General features: G+C 42.6%; 2 protein-coding genes across 4 annotated transcripts; one reads left to right on the top strand and one right to left on the bottom strand.

The window, feature by feature from the left end:
- The first annotated feature begins 1,023 nt into the window (after positions 1-1,023).
- On the top strand, positions 1,024-6,549 carry urp2 (urotensin II-related peptide). Its single transcript, XM_037762351.1, has 5 exons — positions 1,024-1,155; positions 2,038-2,355; positions 3,915-3,949; positions 4,347-4,506; positions 6,410-6,549. The coding sequence occupies exons 2-5, from the start codon at positions 2,271-2,273 to the stop codon at positions 6,439-6,441; spliced, it is 312 nt and encodes a 103-aa protein (XP_037618279.1). The 5' UTR covers positions 1,024-1,155; positions 2,038-2,270; the 3' UTR covers positions 6,442-6,549.
- A 3,724-nt stretch (positions 6,550-10,273) lies between these two features.
- LOC119483769 (chloride intracellular channel protein 4) lies at positions 10,274-24,068 on the bottom strand. Of its 3 annotated transcripts, none has more exons than XM_037762221.1 (7): positions 21,367-24,068; positions 20,707-21,318; positions 14,462-14,571; positions 14,244-14,369; positions 14,056-14,162; positions 12,724-12,905; positions 10,274-12,503 (listed from the first exon to the last, which is right to left on the bottom strand). In XM_037762221.1, the coding sequence occupies exons 1-7, from the start codon at positions 23,473-23,475 to the stop codon at positions 12,342-12,344; spliced, it is 3,408 nt and encodes a 1,135-aa protein (XP_037618149.1). In that variant the 5' UTR covers positions 23,476-24,068; the 3' UTR covers positions 10,274-12,341. The 3 variants fall into 3 exon arrangements, with proteins under 3 accessions (XP_037618149.1, XP_037618150.1, XP_037618151.1); XM_037762222.1 differs by having other exon boundaries at positions 20,707-21,342; positions 21,415-24,068; XM_037762223.1 differs by lacking the exons at positions 20,707-21,318; positions 21,367-24,068 and adding an exon at positions 15,983-16,193.
- Between the last annotated feature and the right edge of the window lie 873 nt (positions 24,069-24,941).

Here is a 24,941-nt window from a genome sequence, read left to right as displayed (position 1 = left end):
CCGTAGTACATTGTCTCTTTGGCCCTCACTGTATTAGACTTATATACTATATACTTAGACTATAAGCTGTGTTACCTTCATCACAATGCTAAAATGTTTTGCGGCTCCAGACAGATTATGTTTTATTCTTTTGCCTAAAATTGCTCTTTTGATAGTAAAGGTTGCTGACCCCTGATCTTACTAATATTTAAGGTCAGAACCGGACCAGCATAACCCATTATTATCAAGCCCGTGGAAGGTTTTTGGAAGTGTGAAAGCTCATGTTGGTTCAAGCTTTTTGAAGTAGCTTATCAAGTATAGTATCGTAGGAAATCTCTTCACCGGCCCAGTCACACAGCAGCTCGTGAAATAGTCACCAAATTAAATGTATTGATTCGTGTACAAAGACACAATTTGTTTTTGTGACAGTCAGCACGGAATCAATTTGTATGTAATCCACAAGTGGCGAACGCCGTGTCGGGAGGAGGTCGTGGATGGGCGGGTCTAAAAATACCAGATTTTCACCCAGGAGACCGCTGTTTGTGTCCCGTGTGAAACCACAAATCAAAGTTGATTTATTTGTCACATAACCTCTAAGTTACGCCACAAACATCCATCTTTTCCTAAAGCTAAGTAGTTTTATTTCTAAACGGGTTTACATCACGTGTTGCTGGACATTCATAGGAAAAAAATACGTTGTTGAAAGTCGTGCTGATCGTTGTAAAAAAAAGGAAAATCTGTGTCTGTGTACATGAATCAAATTACATTTTGTCACTATTTCACCAACCGGTTGTTGGACCTGACATTCCTTTCATTCAATTTCAATTTTATTTTTATATAGAATCAGATCATAACAGAAATTATCTAAAGACACTTTTCATATAGAGCTCGTGAGGGCCACTCAGCAGGCAGGTTGGGTTCATGATCTCTACTCTGAGGCAGCTGTGGAGCCTAATTGTCCCTGATGAGGATCAGCTGGTTGAAGCCTATATCTACCCCTGGTTTCAGTGCTCAGATGCATTGTCTCTTTGTCCGAGGTAGTGAGAGTACTGTCCTGTTTTTGCTCTATCTGTATAGGGGGTGTGTGAATCCTCAGAAGTACCACGTGAACCTATCTGTGGGATTCTCTCACCATTTAGCTTCTTCTCTTCTCTGGAGTCTCTTAGAGTGGGTTAGGTCTGTGTGGCCTTCGCTGCTTCCTTTGTTTCATTTATGTTCTAGTCAGCTGCTCGGCAGCGCTGTTTTACTTTTAGTGTAGGGAGCTTTCCTTTTAGGCCCGTTCTCATCTGCTGTTTCCCCTCTCCCTTTCAATCGCTTGCGGGATTAACTTTTAGATTCCCCTGGTCCGTAATTGCGTCTCTCTCCCCGTCCTCTATAAAGGCCTTTACTGCTCACAAAACTACACCATCCACACGATGTGAGTGTGTGTGTGTGTGTGTGTGTGTGTGTGTGTGTGTGTGTGTGTGTGCGTGTGAGCTGCATTGTTGCTTAACCTCAGACGTCATTATGCACACACATAAACACAATTCATACAACTCTTATGTCACATCGAAGGTCCCGTAGCAACTCTCATAGCAACCAGCGAAGCAGTGGAATCCCACCAATTCTGTGTGTGTGTGTGTGTGTGTGTGTGTTTGCAAGTGCGTATACTACACAAAGAAAAGACTGAGACTGAGAATCAAAGCAAATTAAAGACCTGAACTCGGCTTTCTCATACTAAACCTACTTTAATCTGAGTTAAGACACAGCGGGGGGGTGGGCAGTTTATTGGTTTATCGCATCAAAACTATTCATACCGGCAGTATGATGTCATATTGCGACAGTTGCAACACTTTTTAAAATAAAAGGTTCAAATAGATTCGGACAGGCAGAGGACCCAACTAAAATGATCAAAACTATAAGGGTGTGAAGAAAGGTTTAGGCTGTCGTTCAGCACGCCCATCATACTGTAGCTTAGCTTTTCCAGGACAACTGAGATGACTTATCATAAAAGGAAAAGAGTCTTGTGTGCTGGCATCAAACACCATTAAGTCCCCCCTATAATTGTCTTGTCCCTAGGCTTTGTGAAACCGCTGCCCAGCCTCACTCATGCATCAGCTGTACCGGAGAAGTCTTCAGCTCTAAACCCAAGCCGGTACCTGAAACACTGGCTTCTGAGTACCAGAGCGGCCGGAGCGCACGGAACTACAAGAATCACTGACAAAACCACCACGAGGACAATCACCGCGGCCATCAGGGCGGGGCGGCTGAGGGCCGACCCTGAGACCGCCGGTCCGGATAAACGAGCCCAGATGCTGAAGATGATCTCGGTGCTGGAGGAGCTGCACAGGACATTTAACAGCACACTGAGCTCACGGATCACCATCATGCCACGAGGTAGTGATACTGTGTACATGTAAAGTTGACTTCTAATGGTATTTAGAAGCTCTAGGAAAGAGTTCCTGACACGTCCAAAAGTGACTCCAGTGAGGCACCGTTGTATTTTGAAGCGTACGGCAGAGACCCCGCGGATCCCAGCGGGACGCCAGTAGAGTAGGCGGTCCTTAATGTGGCCCAGGACACATTGACGTACACACTGCTAAAAGAATGTGGCCATATGTGGCCCAGACCACCTCTGAATTAGGTCTGAGCGATCGGATCCCATTGCGTCTTGAGTGGGTTCACACTTGTACTTAGAGCTGTCCATTTGGGATCCGATCACTCATGTTAACACCAGGTCTGAACAGGGCCACAGTTGCTATGTGCACTTCAGCTGACTGAGGTAGATGCAGACATTATGTCACGTCTCCACTCCCACATTTCTACTATCCCAGGGGTCAGCAACCTTTACTATCAAAAGAGCCCTTTTAGGCAAAAAAAACTGTCTGGAGCCGCAAAACATGTGAGCATTGTGATGAAGGTAACTTAGCTTATAGTCTGAGCATATAGTATATACTGTAAGTCTAATGCAGTGAGGGCCAAAGAGCAAATGTACTACGGAGTATTGGGGCCACATTGAGGGAAAAAACATCTGAGATTTACAGAATAAAGTCATAAGTTCACGAGGAAAAAAAGTCGTAATATTATGAGAATAAAGTCATAACATTACGATAAAAAAAGTCGTAATATTACGAGAATAAAGTCATAACTTTACGAGAAAAGAAGTCGTAATATTACGAGAATAAAGTCATAACTTTATGAGAAAAAAAGTCGTAATATTACGAGAATAAAGTCATAACTTTACGAGAAAAGAAGTCGTAATATTACGAGAATAAAGTCATAACTTTATGAGAAAAAAAGTCGTAATATTACGAGAATAAAGTCATAACTTTATGAGAAAAAAAGTCGTAATATTCCGAGAATAAAGTCATAACTTTACGAGAAAAGAAGTCGTAATATTACGAGAATAAAGTCATAACTTTATGAGAAAAAAAGTTGTAATATTACGAGAATAAAGTCATAACTTTACGAGAAAAAAAGTCTTAATATTACACGAATAAAGTCATAACTTTACGAGAAAAAAAGTTGTAATATTACGAGAATAAAGTCATAACTTTACGAGAAAAAAAGAAAATAAGACGGAAAATTACTACTTTATAATATTATGACTTTATTCTCTAAATCTCAGATTTCTTTTTTTTCCCTCAATATGGCCCTAATACTCCGTCGTACAGTCGTACCATAGACCTACAACAATGATACATTTTCTCCACTGGAGAGAGCTAAAGATCCGCATGTGGCTCCGGAGCCGCAGGTTGCAGACCCCTACAGCAGGGTCTACCAACCTATCATGCAGGGATAGCTATCCCAGCATGCACTGGGCAGGTTTATGAAGGAATGATCACGTTTGTCTTTTTGACTATGGAGTGTCTCTTTGTCTCCACGTAAACCGAGACTGTCCTGCACTTCATCAGGGACATTTTCACTGAAGTACACTGTTTTGTTTTTCATTTCAGCAAACGGCAGAAATTCAGGAAGAAAAAATAAAGTGGTGAGTTCCTGTAGAATATTTATACTTTTACTGTAGCTCGTTTGCCCAACTGCAACTTTTTATTCTTGTATACTTTTTATTTTTACTTCTATTCTTATTTTAGATTTGACGTACCTCTTATTAGTTATTTTTTACTTTCTCTGCATCTCTACGTATTTCTGTCCTTGTGCTGCTGCAACAACCACATTTCCCCTCCAAAGAAAGACATGAGAGGGGAAAAGGTGACTAAAATATGTAATCAACCATATAAATACAAAACGAGTCCAAGGGGTCGGAGAATGGACATTTACTCAGGATATTTTGTGGGTTTAGAAGGTTGCAGGCAGTTCAGCATTCTTGGTGTCAATCCTCATCCTGTCTCCATTCTCCATCCTGTCTTCTGCTGCTGTGGTTAAAGGCTCCTGCTGCTGACGGAGGGGTGAAGTCCACCACCGCGGCCCCGACAGCAGTCGACAGCACCGTGTCCAGAGCGAGTGCAGACGTTAACGTCCCCAGTCTGACCGGTCGAAACTTCAAGAAGTCCCTCCCACCGCAGACCAAGAAGACCAACAAAAGAGGTGAAAGTCGACGGCCGGGTCTTCGCCTAACTGTAGTTTCTTTAAATTTCACATCAGAATAGACGGAGCCTTCATCAGAACGCTCTGTGGTGAGCTCATGTGGCCGGTTGGTACCGGTGCTAACATATATATAAAATAATACTAGCATTAGGACTTCATTCACCAAAAAAACGAGTCTTCTTCAAATCAATCAATTAATGGAGCTTTATTGTGGGAATGCTGATTCTCTACTACTAATACTACTACTGTTACTGCTGCTGCTACTAATACTACTACTGTTACTGCTGCTGCTACTAATACTACTACTGTTGCTGCTGTTGCTACTAATACTACTACTGTTACTGCTGCTGCTACTAATACTACTACTGTTGCTGCTGTTGCTACTAATACTACTACTGTTACTGCTGTTACTACTAATACTGTTGCTGCTGTTGCTACTAATACTACTACTGTTACTGCTGCTGCTACTAATACTACCACTGTTGCTGCTGTTGCTACTAATACTACTACTGTTACTGCTGTTGCTACTAATACTACTACTGTTGCTGCTGTTGCTACTAATACTACTACTGTTGCTGCTGCTGTTACTAATACTACTACTACTACTGTTGCTGCTGCTGCTACTAATACTACTACTGTTGCTGCTGCTATTGCTACTAATACTACCGCTACTACTACTACTGTTACTGCTGCTACTACTACCACTAGTGATGTTACTGCTACCACTACTGCTACTATTACTACTGCTCCTGCTGCTGTTCCTACTGCCTCTACTACTACTACTACTACTGCTGCTGTTCCTACTGCCTCTACATCTACCACTACTACTACTACTACTACAACTACTAGTACTACTGCTACTTTCCACCATAATACCACTTTCTGTGTAACGACTTATAGTTTTTAAAGGTTAATTCGGTCAAAATACTATTTCTGTCAAAGTACTTATAGTTTTAAAGGTTTATTTCACCCAAATACTACTCTCTCTCTCTCTCTCTCTCCATCTCTCGCTCTCTCTTTGTGTTTAGCAATGCAGTTCATCCGTCTGATGTACATACAAAGCCTTTCTTCTTTCCAACTATTCAGGAAAATTCAAATTTACTACTTTTGACAGTATTACAGTTTAGCTTCCAGCTTTTCTAGCAAAGTATTTCAGCTCTTAGCTTCTTTAGCTAATGCAGTTCAGCTTCAACTTCTAGGTTTTTCAGCAGTGCAGTGCAATGCATTTGCGCTTTACCATTTTAAGGCGAGTCATTTCACATTTCTGCAATTTCAGCAATGCTTTGCAATTAATTTCAGCTGTCAGCATTTCCCATGCATTTTCAGCAGGAAATGCATTTTCTAGTTTGTCACATGAAATCGTACAAGATAATAGTACAACTCCAGTGAAATGTGATCCCGTCACATCCTTCAATTTGTGCATGAACGTTATTCACCATAAAGCACACGAGTCCTCTGTTCTGTCAGATCGGTAGATAGAAAAAGAGTCACGGTTGAATGTCCGTATTCCAGGATTTAGTCAAGTTTCATGGACGTAACAGTTCCCGATATCCCGTTGGAAACGGAGGTCCTCCAGCGGGAGCCCATCGCCCAACGCCAGCAGGATGCCCGTCGTACAATTAACCGCACAGCGAGCCGTATTATTTGTCTCTAAAAGGCACCAACATCACAAACACGGCCGAGAGGCTAAGATCAGAGACTGGAATTAGCTGAGGGGACACCTAGCAGACAGCTAGAGGCTTTGACGGCACTCACCTGTCCCTCAAAGTGGCCACGCCCTTAATTATGCATAACTTTAAGCCTTAAACAGGTGAGTTATATAACCCTTGGCTGCTCAGCAACAGAGGTCGCCGCTTGTTTGTAACGGAATCTTCTTCTTCTTCTTCTTCTTTGTCTCCAACAGTGTGTTTCTGGAAGTACTGCTCCCAGAACTGATCGTCTCTCAGCCAGTGTTGACCTTTCCACAGCTGGTTTCCCTCCATACTCTCCCACCTTTTCTTCCTCCTCGCCCCACCCATCACCTTCTCCCATCCATTCATCCATCCATCCATCCATCCATCCATCCATCCATTCATCAACCCCCTCATATACAATCTCCCATAATGATTCTGGTCATTATCATGATATGATCCAAGCTCTGTTGTGCACATCTTGTACAATGAGAATAAAGTCATTACTTTACAAGAAAAAAGGTCGTAATATTACGAGAATAAAGTCATAACTTTACGAGAAAAGAAGTCGTAATATTACGGGAATAAAAGTCATAAATTTACGAGGAAAAAAAGTCATAATATTACGAGAATAAAGTCATAACTTTACAGAAAAAAGTAGTAATATTACGAGAATAAAGTCAAAATTTTACGAGAAAAAAAGAAATTAACTCGTAAAATTACTACTTTATAATATTATGACGTAATTCTCATAATATAACGACTTTTTTACTCATAAACCTATGACTTTATTCTCGTAATATTATGACTTTATTCTCATAATCTCAGATTTATTTATTTTTTCCTCAATGTGGCCCTAATACTGAAGGGGCTGAAGAGCTGCAGGTTGCTGACCCCTGGTAGAGGTTAATCCATGTGACAATCAAATGTTGTTGTTTTTTTCCAGGAAATATATGAAGTTACAGCCAGACCGAGCAAGCAAAGAATATTATGATGATGATCGGACCGTACAGTATGAATTAGACAACAACATCTCTAAAACCGTACAGTGAATGATAAGTCCAGCTGTCGGCTGTAGCCTGAACGTTTAACCTGTTAAACTTAAAGATCTTAATAGTTCAAAACATTTGTTATTAGCAGGTCCAACCTAAAACATCAGCATCAGTGCAGGCCTTCAGAAGCTCTTATTCCTTCATCTATCTATCTATCGCTCCATCCCTCCATCCAGTCTCCCCTCCTCTCCTCCGGTTCTTCTCGGACCTCTGCGTGCCAGGAGACTGTTGCCGTGACATCAGGAAGCCCCATACCACCCCCAATCCCCCCACACCGGCGCCAGCCTGGACTCGGACCTTTTCATTCACTCATTAATTAACAAGACTGACCGATCACAGAAGACGATGTGTGCTCGTGGCCCGGGCGCATGAACAAACATCCCTGTTAACCCTTCGTTGTCCTTAGAAGACAGACACACCTCGTTGTTGTATGTGTGCGCCGACTTTAAAATAAAGTTCATTTCTAGAATGGAAAAAAAAAAACAAACACAGTGACAATAAAGATTATTTTATTTTTATCTCACTCTCTCTGTAGTCGTTCATTATGCAGACAGACTCACACTCTGCTGAATCATGTCCACGATGATATTCTACATTTGCTTTGTGTGAGCCGGGGAGTCTTAATGCGACTTGGAACACACACATGGTGTTTACATTCTTATTTCTGTCGGGTCACCGCGATAGCGTCTCAACCGTTTGGCGTAAAGTAGTGATGTTACGTGCAGTGCCGAGGCTTCGGAAGGTGTGTTGAGTAATCCAATGCGCGTATCGAGGCTTGGTGTTGTTTTCAGACCAATGACGTCATCGATGGCGTCCGAAGCCTCGCTGCCCAGCCATACCGCGTGACCGGTTCAGGAAGTGGTTCAGATCTTCACTGGTTGAACCAATGCCACTTTCCATAAGTGAACACTAATATTACCCCTCCTGCCATTATTATATTACACTACACTACAATTACAATTATTGACCAAAGGATTGGTTTACACACATAAGATGCATTGCTCACAAAACAATTACAGTTTATTATACATGTATGTTATATACTCATAATATACTTGCTAGAAAATAGATATATATTTTATAGATATGAATGGATTACATGGTAATAGATTTTTTTCATTGTTTATAGTCATTCCCAACAGCCTTTACTGGCGCAAAATACGGTTTATCACAGATAGTTAAGATCATATCTGCCTGTTTTACACTCTTTGGCCACCAGGTGGTTTCGTGAGCACAGGAATCCTCGAGAAACGAACCCTTTTCCGAACCAATTTGCTGGAAAGCTTCAATGTTTCATGAAGCTTCAGCTCGCCATCACAAGCGTAAAGATGGTCTCTAGTTATTATTGCACCTGAAGAGATCTGTTCAGCCTGGTGTCATAAAGAATCATGAAATGAGCATTATTTCTTGTTTGTTGTATGAGAGCGGAAGCGTTCATTTGTTTTGTAAAATGTTGGTTGTGGTTTGTTGTTTCTGACAAAACCAAATTTAAGTTTCACTATTAATTTGTTTTTTGTAAAACTATAGAAATGAAAAAATGGGTTTTTACATTTTTCTGATGGTTCTAGGTTTTGTTCATTGCTTTTGTCAAATGTTGTGTTTTGCACTTCTGAGCCACCGTAGAGAGATAATTCTTCAGCTCTGGCAACACGTCTTCAGCTCCATACTAGGAGTGAGTTTAACAAACATTTTCAAGGTGTGAAAATTGTGTCTAATTTGTGTTATTTTCACATAATTTGACCCAAGATAGATAAAGATCTGCACGTTGTGTTGGAACAATGACCTCCAGGTCACATCATCACATCAGTCGCTGTAGTAGTTTCAGACTACACATGAACCAGGAATAGAACTAAATATACTAAAACTCTCTAATTATACTATTTGAAGTGTGACTTTACCCAGTTGTTATTACAGTAGTTCAGAACAGAAGGACATTCCTCCTCCGGATGTTTCCATGGTAACTGAGCTTGTTTGCTGTCTGGGTGTGCAAACTCAACAAAGTCATTACATTCAGAGGTTTCCACAGAGGTCACCATCACGGTCGCCCCGGTGATGGGTGTGTGCGTCTGCACATGCTCGAGGGTTTTCGTGTGTGTTAAATACACCGAGTCCTGCACGTATTTAGAATTCTTTGAAACGAAGAGTCTTCAAATGGCTTTAGCATTTTTTGAAATTAGTATTATTTAACCTTTATTTAACCAGGTTAGTCCCATTGAGATTAAGAACCTCTTTTCCAAGGGAGACCTGGCCAAGACGGTCAGCAGCAAGTAGTTGCAGACAGAGACAAAAATACAGTTCACAAACACTAAAAGCACTCAAATTTGCATTAAAAGAGAACTATCTAAAGACAAATGGGGGGACAAAAAGGAACTTTTCTGGGAGTCAGCTGTACAACAAGGGAATGTAAAACATTGGCATGCCATAGAGTCTGCTTCTAAAGTCTTCATTTGAGATTTAGAAATGTTTAATGATACCAGCTCCTTGATTTTAAGGTCATTTTGGAGCAAATTCCAGGCTGAGGGTGCAGAATATGCAAAAGCCCTTTCTCCAATTTTTGTCCGAGCTTTTGGGACAGAGAGCACTAAGACGTCAAATAAATAGCCTCCAATGTACGGAGTCTGTAGTGTGCCACTGAAATAGTGTGAGATTACAGATAATTGATAAAGTATTAGTATTAGGGCCACATTGAGGAAAAAAAAATAGATCTGAGATTTCAATGAGAATAAAGTCATAATACTATGAGAATAAAGTAGTAATTTTACATATTTTCTTTTTTTCTTGTAAAATTATGACTTTATTCTCATAATATTACAACTTTTTTTTCTCGTAAACTTCTGACTTTATTCTCTTAATATTCCGACTTTATTCTCTTAATATTACAACACTGTTTACCACACGCAAGTGCGCATGGGAAACATCGACCCGCAATGATTTATACGTGTAAGAAGTTCCAAACAGTCCCTTTAACCCAGCATTAACACACTGACTAGAATACCAATGAAGTGATAATCAGAGAAACAGAAAAGACATCGAAGACGGTCCACGTAGTGATAAAATCAGTTTAATAAAGATTGTCCCCAGAGAGGATATAAGGCCGGAACACATTACACATCTCTGCCAAACACTGAATGGCTGCAAGACGTACTAAACCACTTCTGTCCAACAATCAAACAAGTGATTTTAATGAAATAAAGTGAGCATATGTGTCCTAACAACATTGTTATGTCACACTCAAATAATTTTGTTTAAATTACATTGGCAGGAGGCACTGTTTTTAACTGATAAAGGTGATTCTTGTATGACGTGAATGCAACGTTTGGCCTCTGTTGGACTGTTGATGCTGACAGCAGGAGCGAGGTGGTCTGAACTACATAATGTGTCAATCAAAAAGTCATCGTCACCAGTTAAACCAGCCAGCGCCGATGCCTGCCCACACTCAGCCAGTCAGTAGCATTAGATATACAAGTCAAAGAGAATCACTATAGGAGTAAATAGTCTCATTGCATCAGTATATAGAGAGAACACATTCAGCACAATGTACAAGCACAAAAGGCTCTTAGGCCTTTATAGCGGGGCGGTTAAGCATAACAACTGTGCATTTTGTAATAAAAGCAACAAATTTGGCACAGATGTAGGTTTATATGTTATGAAAAGATATAGATATCGGGGTGCCGCCAATTTGGCCCCACATTTTTCAAGCTAGTTGCGAGTTAGTAATACAACCCAAAGTTCTACCGAAGTTCAGTATCGCTTTAACTGTGACTAGAGGTTACTGGCGACCAAGACATTTATCCAGGGATATCTCTGTCAGTTTTACTGCTAATGAAAAGATAAACACACCAATGGAAAGCTGAAGATCTTGCCGTTCTAATGCTGTATTAGCTGTATTTCTATCATGAAGGCAAGGGGGTGAAGTTTGACACTGAAGTGACCAAGCTCCTTTTATTCGTTTGTTTTCTCAGGTTAAAAGCTTTTAAAAAGCACCCTTTCAAAATAAAGAGGTAATAAACACATTTCCGTGATCTTCTGACGTCTGATCTGATCAGCTTGAAAACATCTTGGAAATCATCAAGAGTCATAAAATCAGTTTTCTGGATCATTTTGGAATATTTAGCGCCTATTTGGCAGCCTATATGGCTGCCAAATAGGCGCCAAGGGTCCAAATCTATATCTTTTCATAACATATAAACCTACATCTGTGCCAAATTTGTTGCTTTTATCGCAAAATGCACAGTTGTTACGAATATTTCAGTTTAGCTGCCCCACTATTAACTCTTCATCTTGATCTGACCGCTGATTCATCATCATCATTAAGACAGAACATGGAACCAGATGATGTAATTTTACACCTTCCACCTGCACTGTTTCTCTCACTTTGTAATGGCCAAACTTCAGGGATCATTCCACTTTATTACAGTTAAAGTTAAAGTTAAAGCTCGGATCGGTAAACCGTGACGAATGTTAATATTTTGACCGGTCTTGCTTTCATTTTCTCTTCCAAATAACACCTGTAGGTTTGTTTCCAACCTGTCTGCTTGTTTCAGACTGTGAAAGACGACCAGCGACGGGTCTGATCCGTTCACTAATTATTCAAAATATAGTTAGTATTATATACTATATAGCATGCAATTGGGGGACTTCTAAAGTGAATGAAATGCTGAGATAAGGCTGTAGAAAAATGGTGTTCAGTGGGCTAATGCAATGACCACAATAATGTAGATTTGCATTTGAGATATCATAACGTATCCCGGTGACTGAAACAGGACCTATAGAGACGCATTTTAAAGAATCGTTCGCCATTTTTGGTATGATACTAGAGCTAGCATGCCATCTTTGTAGTGAACTTGGACCTGCCATCATCTGAAAAGTGACCACTAATTACTGGGTTGTCATTATTTATAAAATGATAAGCATAAAGATAGAGTAGATGACGGTGCAACCCAACCTGTGAGAGCACACACACACATTCTGTAGACACACACATAAACAGGTAATAGATGTTTAGTTAATAGATGGTTTAGTATGGATAGGCCTAGTCTATAACCTGGAGTTCTTATTCTATATGTTCACGTCTACAGATTATCTCCTTTATTCACCCCCCTTCCTCTTCCTCCTATTTGATTTGTTTCACCACGTCCAGATAGGCGAAGTGGATCTCCCTCTCCGCGGGGCATGTGCTGGTGAACTCCTCCCTCTGATAGGCGCAGTTTAAATACCTCCACACCCCCGTCATCTCCGCGGGAATCTCAAAGCCTCTGTATTTCTTGGCTACGACCTGCAAAACAGAAAAAAATGTGAGTGAGTTGACGGGTGTTGGGAGAACTGGTTGTGGTGATCTAAGCATTATCGTAGGTAAAACCATCCTTCTTCTCCCTACCCCAGGGGTCAGCAACCTTTACTATCAAAAGAGGCAAAACAAGCCACTGGAGAGGGGCTCAAGAGACGCAGGTTGCTGACCCCTGCCCTATCCAGTGTGAGCAGCAGGCTGAGTGGACCTTAAGGATGTGTAGTTTAGGCAGCAGGTTGCAGTCAGCCAAGGTGAGCTCCGACCCGTCTAGAAAGCTCCTGGAGGACTCGGGCAGGTCTTCTGAGGCGTCGGCATCGATCTCCTCAGGCAGGGGGGTCCTCAGGAAGTCATCGAGACGCCGGAGAGACTTGAGCAAGGCTTTCTCTAAGACTGCCGATAGAGATACAGACAGCAGAATGGATCAGATGATATGAAGGACAAACCCTAACCGTGCGGTGGGTTTAGGTGTGTAGACGCCCTAACTGTGCGGTGGGTTTAGGTGTGAAGACGCCCTAACGGTGTGCGGTGGGTTTAGGTGTAAAGACGCCCTAACGGTGTGCGGTGGGTTTAGGTGTGAAGACGCCCTAACGGTGTGCGGTGGGTTTAGGTGTGAAGATGCCCTAACTGTGTGCGGTGGGTTTAGGTGTGAAGATGCCCTAACGGTGTGCGGTGGGTTTAGGTGTGAAGATGCCCTAACGGTGTGCGGTGGGTTTAGGTGTGAAGACGCCCTAACTGTGTGCGGTGGGTTTAGGTGTGAAGACGCCCTAATGGTGTGCGGTGGGTTTAGGTGTGAAGACGCCCTAACGCGGTGCGGTGGGTTTAGGTGTGAAGACGCCCTAACGGTGTGCGGTGGGTTTAGGTGTGAAGATGCCCTAACGGTGTGCGGTGGGTTTAAGTGTGAAGATGCCCTAACTGTGTGCGGTGGGTTTAGGTGTGAAGACGCCCTAACGGTGTGCGGTGGGTTTAGGTGTGAAGACGCCCTAACGGTGTGCGGTGGGTTTAGGTGTAAAGACGCCCTAACGGTGTGCGGTGGGTTTAGGTGTGAAGACGCCCTAACTGTGTGCGGTGGGTTTAGGTGTGAAGATGCCCTAACGGTGTGCGGTGGGTTTAGGTGCGAAGACGCCCTAACTGTGTGCGGTGGGTTTAGGTGTGAAGACGCCCTAACGGTGTGCGGTGGGTTTAGTTGTGAAGACGCCCTAACGGTGCAGTGGGTTTAGGTGTGAAGACGCCCTAACGGTGTGCGGTGGGTTTAGGTGTGAAGACGCCCTAACTGTGTGCGGTGGGTTTAGGTGTGAAGATGCCCTAACGGTGTGCGGTGGGTTTAGGTGCGAAGACGCCCTAACTGTGTGCGGTGGGTTTAGGTGTGAAGATGCCCTAACGGTGTGCGGTGGGTTTAGGTGCGAAGACGCCCTAACGGTGTGCGGTGGGTTTAGTCACGCTGCCAGTAGCGATCCGCCGGTCGGCCACTTTGGTTGAAAGGAAAACACTGATCCAGAGTGAAATGATTTGAAGCCAGCCCTCACACATCTCTCTCTCTTACCGTCGTTGGTGTCCTTCCTCGGGTTTTTGATGTAAGCTGAGAACTTGGCGAACACATCGATGCCCGCCGTGTTGGCTTCAGGATGTCTGGGAGCCAGTCTGGGGTAGCTGATGTCAAAGACACGTTAGAGAAGTCAACTGAACTGACTTTCTTCAGTCAATGTGTGTAAAATATGTGTGTTTCTGTACCGTGGCGGGACCAGTTTCTCCTCCAGGAACTCCTCGATCTTGTTGACGTCGACCTTGACCTCGCCATTGAAGGTCACGAAAGGAGGGTTGGTTCCTGGAGCGAGGTCCTGCAGGTCAGCCGGCTTCCTGACAACACAAAACACACAACATATAGTGTAGACACTCAAAAAGACTGTAATAAGGATGAAGATATGTGTATTTATGTGTGTGTGTTTTACCGTTTGAGGTCGACAGTGGTGACGTTGAAGATGACTCCTTTAAGCCACAGGATCATAAAGAGTCTCTGAGAGAACGGACAGTTACCGATGCTCTCCCCATCACTTCCCGCCTAAACACAAGAGAGACATCAGACATCAAAACCTCTCACAGCACGATCAGGTCAAAGGTCATTGAAGGTCAGTGTACAAGGGACATTCACGTCTGATACCGGATATCTGTTATCGGCGCTCAACACTTAGGTCATGTGTTGACAACTGAATCATCTCCATGACAACTGAGCAAACACCTAAGTGGAGTGTTCGTGAACGTTATTTTGTCAAAAAAAAGGTCTTTAATGAGTACTTGTCTTCAGTTCTGGTTTCACGTCTATAAGTGGTCAAAAGTACCCCGCCGTACTCTGCATAGTTGGCCTTTCATCATTTAGTTACAGCAGCAGGCAGCTGTATTAAAGCTCTGATAAACCCGCGGTGCACTAATAACCTGCTCAGCACCAAACAGCACACAAACGAAAGAGTGGAGTTATTTAGCAGCTAAAGCAGGGGTCAGCAACCTTTACTATCAAAGAGCCATGAATGAAGTGATGAAGGTAACACAGCTTATAGTCTAAGTATATAGTATATAAGTCTAATGCAGTGAGGGCCAAAGTGAAAATGTACTACGGAGTATTAGGGCCAGATTGAGGGAAAAAACATCTGAGATTTACAGAATAAAGTCATAACTTTACGAGAAAAAAAGTTGTAATATTACGACAATAAAGTCATAACTTTACGAGAAAAAAGTTGTAATATTACGAGAGAATAAAGTCATATTATTACGAGTTAAACAGGTCATAATTCTCTCTATTATCTATTTTATATTGATGTATTGATGTATTGATTGAATAACATCTCCTTCTAACAACTGGATTTATTCAAGTTTCTCACCAAAAACTATATTTTACGAGATTACATTTGAACACATCATGATAACGTTGTAATTTACCTTCACCCAATGGTCATTTTTCCTGAGCTGACTTTGAACGCTTCATAATAACAACTCAATGGCACCTCCGTTAACGTTCGTATCTCCGGTATTTAACCAAGCAGGACTGTGCTGCCCACCGGCTGCTAACAGCTAACGTTACTAACTGTCCTTCTGCTGATTTCAACACAGATTCCGGTCCCAAACAAACTGAAACATGATACAGCGTATGCGTCATTGTGCAGCGTAACTGTGGTTAAGCATCAATACAGAGGAATCAATAGTCCGAGATTCCTCCGCATACCACTAGAGAGAGCACCAGTGGTACCATAGTTTGAGAACCACCGCGTTAGACATCTGCCGACTTCTGTCCACCTGATGAATGTAAGTCGACAACGATAAATGCATCTTTAAAAGGACCACGACCTTTCTGTAACCACAACCACGAGAGTTCATTAAGTCCTTAACCATTTCCCAACCATACTGTTGCTGCCATGGGTACTGTATGACCAATCAATTGAAAGGCACTGACAGTGCTTTGTGAATATAATCCCACTTACCTTTACAAACAGCTCAATGACAGGGAAGCCCAGTTTTTTAACTGCTGTGTCACACCAGGACATGGTGAACAATAGAAAGGTTGTGTGAACGCTCACACTCCTCTAAAAGCAGACGTCTCCTTAACCCAGAAACACAAAACTAGATAGTATAATCCATGTATAGTTCATCCTGTTATCTCCACAAACCAGCACCACGTCTGTCTGCCGATCCTTGGACTTGTTTTTTTCTACTTTCTCTGGTATGCCACTGTCTCCTCCACACAATCCCTCTTTGTCAGAACAAATATTAAGTATGTGTGTGTGTATTAATCACATTGTAGGGGTAAAATATGTTGACACGGTCCCAGTAGGAGAATAAAAGTCGTTGGTACAAGAAGCGGTTGAGGTTATGGTAAGGGTTGTGGTTGCGGTTCGGTTCAACTGTTGGCACGCTACGTTTCTGCAAACCACGGTTATGTTGACCTTTCTGAAACTATTGGGAAATCATTGGTTAGGTTTAGGAAACAAAAATATATATAAACTTGAAAATCGGAGAGTGCAGACCTACGCTAAGGCAGGTTTAATGTACGTCGCTTCCCAAATTTCATTCAAATCCATCGTGGACTTTTGGAGTAATCCTCCAAACGGACAAACCAACAAACCAACGCTGGTGAAAACATAACCACCTTCCTAGGCCTTCTGCCTTGGCGGAAGTAATAATAACAACTGGCCTTAGCAGGACTTTCTCACGTAAAGTTACGTAACAAGCGTTTTCGTCAACGTTTATTTTGGTTTAACAAACAGCGATGGAAGTCCTGTTTGTACGAAACCCCCGAACGTCATTACAGCGACGTCAGCCTTACAAGCCTTACGCCCCTCTGTCCCTTTCATTTACATAATACACATAAGAATCTGACATGAGGTCAGCGGCTGTGTGAAGTTGGGAGGCAGCGAGCAGTGTAAGAGTGGGTTGCCGTGGAATCTCTGCTCACAATGTCTCCAGTGTGTGTGTGTGTGTGTGTGTGTGTCGCAGCCCAGACGGAGGGATGTTTGTCACACACAGCAGCTCACACGTCTCTTTGTTTTCTCACTTTTATTTCCACCATGAGTACATCCAATCACATGATGTATAAATACATCTAATATGGATTCTTTACATGAAGCTGACACTTGTGGATCTTCAGTTGGATTCATTTTCACACTAATGTTCCAATGAAGCTCTTTACCTCCACTCCTCACCAAAGAATACAATAAATCAGCTACAATTAATTCAACATTCTGCTGCTGAGTGCTGACTAGAACCAACCACATTACTCCTATTTTAAAGTATTTCGTATTGATTTTAAAATTCTGGTATTAGTTTATAATAAGGCACTTCATGGCCGTACACCAGACTACAGTACCTTACAGAAATTTTAGTTCAGAGGAACTGAGAGGAATTGAAAATATTGATATTTTTAAACATAAACTTTAAAAAAAACATCTATTTAGTCTGTTTTTTATGTAGTGTTTTATAATTTTATGGTTTTATTTTTTATACTTATTTTATTTATCATCAATATAGTGTTTATTTTACTCAGCATTTTATTGCTGATCCTTATTATCTCTTTTATTCAGTTTTATTATTTTAATACAATCTGCTTTTTTTTTAATAGTTTCATAATTTTTATTTATTTATCTTTATTATTATTTTTATTTATTTTAGTTATCTTTTATTATCTTAAATACCCATCTCTTATTGCTTCCGTATTCAGTGAACTTTTATCTTAGTTGTTTTGGTGCATTAGTCTCTATATCCATTTTTAACACAGCACTTTGAATTACATTTGACTTGTTTGAAAGGTGCTATATAAGTAAATCTTGATTGATTGATTGATATTATAGGTGTTATGTTTAACCTTGGTCTAATTGTCCATGTTAGTGTCCTCTTGGCTCTAGGGCTCCATCTCTCTCTGACTGACGGGGTCAACATCAGTCAAATGTTTCGGCATTCTCTTTCACTCGTGTTGTCTTTCCTGAATAAACTTACATCATATACGCTTCGCCAAAAAACATTTATGGAACAAGTGGAAGAAAGAAAGACGATTGAAATCACTAGTTTCCTTCCAGATCAGATGAATAAATCTGAGGCTGACGGGACAGCTCAGGTCAAAAGGTCAGCAGTGATTCGTACGAATGTCAGCCCTGTGTATCATTGCTCCTATTAAACATTGCAGTATTTAGTCTGAGGTGAGTAGGTGTCGCTTCCAACAAGCTCTCAGCACCAAACAGCAGGCTAATCAGCTTACAGAGTGAGAATGTAGAGATTAACCCCGCAGGCTGCAGAGCGCCGCTATTCACGCTCTGGTTGCCCTACAACCAGCTCCTAAACATGACACCATGTACATAGTCAGTCTGCTGTATTGTTATCATGTCATCTTGAAAGAACTACCTCCGTAGACATGTCTCTAAAGCCAGTTCTAAACTGTGTCCCTACTGAGTCCAGAGAACCTCCCCATGATGTTTCCATCTACCTCCGTCTGAGCTGCCAACAGAGTCTGTGACAAAGGACGCCGTTGTTTGGATGTGAGCTCCCACGGAGAGCAAGCTGGATGTGTGTGTGTGTGTGTGTGTGTGTGTGTGTGTGTGAAGCAGCTCTTAGATATTAGTGCATTTTTCTGTTAAACCTCTCTGCTGGCCTCTTTTATTTTCACCTCAGTCAGGAATGTGCTGCTGAACCTCAGAGAGCAAATCTCACCTCTGTGTGTGTGTGTGTGTGTGTGTGTGTGCGTGTGTGTGTGTGTGTGTGTGCAGCTTGAGATGACACACACACACACACACACAAACACACACACACATCAGGGTTGATTCAAGTTTAACATTAGAAGCTTCACAAAGCTCACATTCCTAACAAGCTGTATTATATAATATGTGTGTTTCTATTATTTTGTCCACACCCTTAAGAATCGCATGCATGGAGCGACGTAGGCTGCCATGCCTGGTGGATTAGGATATCACTGTCTTAATGAGATAAGGTAAGCAGATCAAGATGGGGTTTCTCTCTCTCTCTCTCACTCTAAAACAATTATTAAAGTGTTGGATTTAAACAGCTATTGTCTGCATGAATTAGGAGTTCCTTTAAAGTCCCATGAGTCTAGAAATGATCCACAATCTCTGTAATGGCACCACCAACCTGACATCAACAGCACCTCTGAAACAGTACAGATCTGTGACAAGTCCTGGATATATATAGCAGTTAAATGTATATTTGTGCCCATACCAGTACTTACCTATACGTACATAGACATCATAGTACATGTACATCTTATCAGTGGTACGTCTCCAATGTTTTCAGTCGTGTCGGCCAGCTAACATGAGTGCTGGTTTATTTCTTTCTCACCCAGAAAACCCCAGAACACAACAATAAGTAAGGGCGGTGCCGCACCCCGACGCACAGTCGGGTATTCTTTCACAACAATGACCCGCTGGCTGTACATTATCCTGCTTATTACACTGCTGCTTACTGAAGAAATCAATATTTTGACACAAAGACGGTCCTCCAGAGTCCGACATCAGAGCTGCGCCCATAGCGACGGTCTGTTATACATAGCAACGGTCTGCTATACATAGCAACGGTCTGCTATACATAGCAACGGTCTGTTATACATAGCAACGGTCTGTTATACGTAGCAACGGCCTTATACGTAGCAACGGTCTGTTATACATAGCCCCAGTCTGTTATACATAGCAACGGTCTGTTATACGTAGCAACGGTCTGTTATACATAGCAACGGTCTGCTATACGTAGCAACGGTCTGCTATACATAACAACGGTCTGCTATACGTAGCAACGGTCTGCTATACATAACAACGGTCTGTTATACATAGCAACGGTCTGTTATACGTAGCAATGGCCTTATACATAGCATTGGTCTGTTATACTTAGCAACGGTCTGCTATACGTAGCAACAGTCTGTTATACGTAGTGACGGTTTGTTATACGTAGCAACGGTATGTTATACGTAGCAACGGTCTGTTATACGTAGCAACGGTCTGCTATACATAGCAACGGTCTGCTAAACATAGCAACAGTCTGTTATACATAGCAACAGTCTGTTATACATAGTGACGGTTTGTTATACATAGCAACGGTCTGTTGTACATAGCAACACTCTGTTATACATAGCAACGGCCTGTTATACATAGCAACGCTCTGTTATACATAGCAACGGTCTGTTATACATAGCAACGGCCTGTTATACGTAGCAACGGTCTGCTATACATAGTAACGGTCTGTTATACAGAAATTACAGACCGCAGAACGCTGTGATTGACCAATCCGAGTCGAGTATTCAACACAGCCGTGTAATAATGGCGCTATAACCAACATGCTGTAGGTATGTATGTGTCTGCTGGATGGATGTTTATGGCTATAACTTGAAAGGATAAAGTTGATTTATGTTAAAATATGTTACTGACTGTAATACTTTGGCAAATCATATGAAAACAAAACATACTAAAAAGCACAATTTTTATATTTGTGTGGATGTATGCTTGTCGGAAAAACATAAAGCAGTCACAAAAACACTAATATGCAATGTATAATTCTTACAGTAATTGCAGAGTAGAGTTCCCATGTATGACTATAAGGTCATTTTACGGTTCTAGAACCATTACAACCATTGACCTTGACCACGGAACCATGTCAGCAAAGAGTTATGGACTCAGGGTGGACATATGATACGTGTACAGTATGTCTTCCTTACCTTGGCATAGAGTGAGATCTTGTAGTCCTGGTCTTGGGGCGTTGTGCTGTTCCCCATCCTCCGATGGGAGATCAACTTCACCTCCTCTCTCTTCTCTTCCATCACCTCCTCCCGCTGGGGGATGTACGAGTGTCCATCCTCCATCAGCACCACTCTCTTCTTCTTCACCTGCTCATCCCTCTTCTTAGGAAGTGATTCATGTTTGATGACTGACTTCAGCTCCTTTATCCAGTCCTCCTTCTCCTCTGCTGATGTTTCCTTCTTCAACCACACCTCTTTCTTCACAGGCCTCAGTTCGTTCCTCCAGGGTTTCATCTCTGCTGCTCTCTCCTCCTCCGGCTGGACAGGTTTAATCCAGTCATTGTCTTTTCTCCTGGAAGACAGAACTCTGGTCGCTGTCCCCCATTCCTCTTTCCTGACAGGCTGTGACTCGGGGAACAAGATCCCATTCTCCATCGCCTGCTTCAGTCCTTTAACTCTTCCATTTATATCCTTCTCTACTTCTCCTCTTTCATCCTTCTCTACTTCTCTTCTTTCATCCTTCTCTACCTCTCCTCTTTCATCCTTCTCTACCTCTCCTTTTTCATCCTTCTGTTTCTTATCCTTCTCTACCTCTCTTTTTTCATCCTTCTCTACCTCTCCTCTTTCATCATTCTCTACCTCTCCTTTTTCATCCTTCTCTACCTCTCCTTTTCGACCATTCTCTACCTCTCCTTTTCCATCTTTCTGTTTCTCATCCAACTCTACCTCTCCTTTCTCATCCTTCTGTTTCTCGTCCTTCTCTACCTCTCCTTTTTCATCCAACTCTACCTCTCCTTTCCCATCTTCCTGTCTCCCGTCCTTCACCTTACCAGGTTCAAGCGTCTCTCCTTGCAGTTCTTGATTCCCTCCATCCTTTGTCTCTCCATCCTTCGCCTGGACCGTGGTGTCTTCCGAAGAGGCTGTGATGGTGGCCAGCTTTTGTTCTTCATGTCCACTCCTCGGACTGTCCTCTATCTCTTCAATCTCATCATCTAAAACAGTCACAGGCTCTTCCATCATCTCCAGCCCTCCCTCCATTGCTTCTTCTTCTTCTTCTTCTTCTTCTTCTTCTTCTTCTGCTCCTCCTCCTCCTCCCTTCTCGTCTTCTACCAGGGCCTGCTCTCTCAGCTGTTCTCTCAGTCTTTCTCCCCAATCTGTCCCTCCTTCTCTGAGGAGCTGCGAAGGATGTCCCTGCTCTTCTGTTGTGGACACGTTCTCATCTGATGTGACCCCCCCTCCAGAGTTATCAGGTTCAACTTCACCCGCTTCCTCCAGTTCAAGGGCTTCCTCTACCTGGTCTAAAGGTGCATCCTCTACCTGGTCTAAAGGTGCATCCTCTACCTGGTCTAAAGGTGCATCCTCTACCTGGTCTAAAGGTGCATCCCCCACCTGCTCTAAAGGTGCTTCCTCCACCAGGTCTAAAGGTGCATACTCCACCTGGTCTAAAGGTGCATCCTCTACCTGGTCTAAAGGTGTATCCTCCACCTGGTCCTGCAGTGGTTCTGGGAGATCTACCATCGCCTGGTTTTCAATCTTCTCTTCTTGCGTTAGATCAACTCTTCCTCGGTGCTCTTCCTCCCCCATTGACTCTCTAATGGCGTTATCGCCCGTCCTCCCGTCCCCTTCCGTGCTCTGTCCTTTCCCATCCATCACTGTTTGAGTATTAACCCCGACCTGCTCCCTCTTGTTGATCCCTTCCATCCTTGTTTCCTCAACCCCTCCCTCTGTCTGTGACTGCTTCTCAGAGGGTACAAAGTCTGGCGTCTCTACCGTCTGATTTGTGTCTAGAACATCATCAGAAGTGAACTCATTGGTCTCCTCATCCTCAACCTTTGCTTCTATGCAGTCCTTTTGTTGCCGTGTCATGTTATTATTAACGCTCTCAGATTCGAAGTCGTCTTTCTCATCAGTGTCTTTCTTCTCACCGGTTAATCGGTCGGTCCGATTGGCCACCGCTTCCTTTGTGCCAGTTGTATCAAAGGGTGTGATACTGTCGCTAACAGTTGACGTTTGGCACGGATCTTGGTTGTTGACTTGTTCTTTTATCCCCATGGTAACAGGGGTCACATCTATCGTTGTTTCTGTTAGCTCACCGTTAGTGGGTCGAGTACCAACTTCTGTTTTGTCTGTGTCATCTGTCAACAGCTGCTCTCCTGACTCTGAGTCCTGAACATGCTCTGCATCATCAGTAGTGGACCACACCTGCTGTCCTTCTAACCCAGTGTCTCCGTCATCCTCCCTTACCTCCGTCACTGCTTCTTGTTTATTTTTGTCATCCTTCTCTTCTTCTTCCTTTCCTTCATTGCCGTCTGATATCTGCTCTTGACCTTTCTCGACCTCTACTAAGAGTGAAAAGAGATGTGGATTTTCAATCCCTTCTTTCTCTCTTGTCCGTTCACTTATCATTTTGTGCTCTTCATCCCCCACTTCAGCCCTTGCCTCCCTGTCTTCCTCCAGTCTTTCACCTCCCCCATCCCCCTTTCGTATTACTTCATTTGGTAACATGGCCACTTGGATAATCCTCACTTCCTCCCTTTCACTCTGCTCTCTGCTCTCTCCTTCGCCTTCGGCCATCATCAAAACCTCCTCCCCTACTTCCTCGGCTAGTTCCACCTCCTCGTCTTCCTCTTCTCCCTCCTCATCTTGTCTTCCTCTCCGGGTATCCAGATCTGAACAAATACCTATCGGGCTGTGGACAATGGCGCCATTAGACAGGTCTGGGTTTGGGCAGGAGCCTGACTGAGCCATTGGGAAAGTTTGAGGAAATGATGGGACACTTACTGAAGAGGAACTGGTACCCAAGTGTCCAGGATCAGTTTGTGGTTTGAGCCCAGTATTCCAGAAACAGAATGCAGAACAGGTCCAGTTTCCGATGAGGTCCCAGAGTGAATCTCAGTGTGTCGCTGAGGATGCCGAGGTCCCAAAGATCGTAAAGTAAACCCAGTGTTCCAGAAAATATTTAAAATGGATCTCACCCAGTGTTTCTGATGATCCAAGACGAGAGGCTAGGAGTAGGAATAAACTGTTACCAAGGTCGCCAAGAGGACTCAAATCCCGGGATAGCTTCCAAGTTCCAATGCGAAGGATGATTTTTGTATGAGTCCAGGTTTCCAGAGTAGTTCAGAGATGGCTAAAGGTCGTAAAAGACCTGTAGGATTCCTAGGAAGTTCCAAATTCCCAGGCAAAGGAAAGAAAATCCCGATTTTGATATTTTACCTCCACAGGTTTAAGGTTCGCAAGTACACACTCTTTTTACTCTTTGCTTGTGGCTATGGTACTCGAATTAGCACTGCACCTTAAGCCCAGTTAGACATCAATAAATACAATCTCTCTCTCTCTCTCTCTCTCTCTCTCTCTCTCTCTCTCTCTCCAGAGGATTAAATGGAGGCTGATCTCCACATGACCTGGAGCTTAAACCCCTCTGCCACCCAGGGACCAGCACCACTTGAGTTGAATTTACTTAAACAGAACAATGATCCCTGGTAGGTAAACATTCTGCAAGGCATTAAAGAGAAACTGCACACGTTTTTATAAGCTATAAACTCAACATGACTGTGAACTGTGATGGAACACGTCGATGCTGCTGTTAGAGTCATGTTGACATTTCTTGCCAAATGTAGCAAAATCAGCATTTCACGGTTGAAAATGGTTCAACTTAGGGAATAAAAATAAATAATAAAAATGAGAATAAGAAATTAGAAATATAAGAATTATGTACAAATCGAACACATCACACGATATATATAACCACTGTGTAATTCAATTAACACAAAAAGCTGAGCATCTATTAAGTGTGTTAAATATAAATGCAAGAAGAGTATAAATAAGAATTTCAATTAGAATATTTATTGCGATGTACAGTATAAATGCAGTATTAATGACAGAGTATTACACAGTTGGATTGTTGCACAGTTTAATCCGTGGTGCACATGAGGATAATAGCTTAATAAATAACGGGGTAATAACGTTAGCTGCTCAGAGTTGTAAAGTTTGATTGCCACAGGCAGGAAGGACTCGTTGTGGCGCTCTGTGGTGGAATGAGTCTAGCACTGAATGTCCTCCTGGAACCACATTGAATAAATCACCATCCACTTTGTCAGTGTTTATTATGTACTGTATGTACTCTACCTCTCCGTGATAAAAGGAGATGGGGAGGTGAATGTTTAGGAGCATCAGGCCTCCACAGTTTGGGAGGCTCTGCTGTAGGAGTTAGT

Source organism: Sebastes umbrosus, chromosome 24 (assembly GCF_015220745.1).
Source record: "Sebastes umbrosus isolate fSebUmb1 chromosome 24, fSebUmb1.pri, whole genome shotgun sequence".
Lineage (NCBI taxonomy): Eukaryota > Metazoa > Chordata > Actinopteri > Perciformes > Sebastidae > Sebastes > Sebastes umbrosus.
Note: the sequence above shows the minus strand (reverse complement) of the source record. Positions and strands in the feature narration are given on the sequence as shown.

Bases quoted from the DNA above. Each gene is read 5' to 3' on its own strand.
- urp2 (XM_037762351.1), top strand. From the start codon at position 2,271: ATGCTGAAGATGATCTCGGTGCTGGAGGAGCTGCACAGGACATTTAAC. The intron at 3,950-4,346 runs GTGAGTTCCTGT...CTGTGGTTAAAG, and splicing joins CAGGAAGAAAAAATAAAGTG to GCTCCTGCTGCTGACGGAGG. The intron at 4,507-6,409 runs GTGAAAGTCGAC...TGTCTCCAACAG, and splicing joins CAAGAAGACCAACAAAAGAG to TGTGTTTCTGGAAGTACTGC.
- LOC119483769 (XM_037762221.1), bottom strand. From the start codon at position 23,475: ATGGCTCAGTCAGGCTCCTGCCCAAACCCAGACCTGTCTAATGGCGCC. The intron at 14,163-14,243 runs GTACAGAAACAC...CTTTGACATCAG, and splicing joins GAGAAACTGGTCCCGCCACG to CTACCCCAGACTGGCTCCCA. The intron at 12,504-12,723 runs GTCCACTCAGCC...TCTGTTTTGCAG, and splicing joins CTAAACTACACATCCTTAAG to GTCGTAGCCAAGAAATACAG.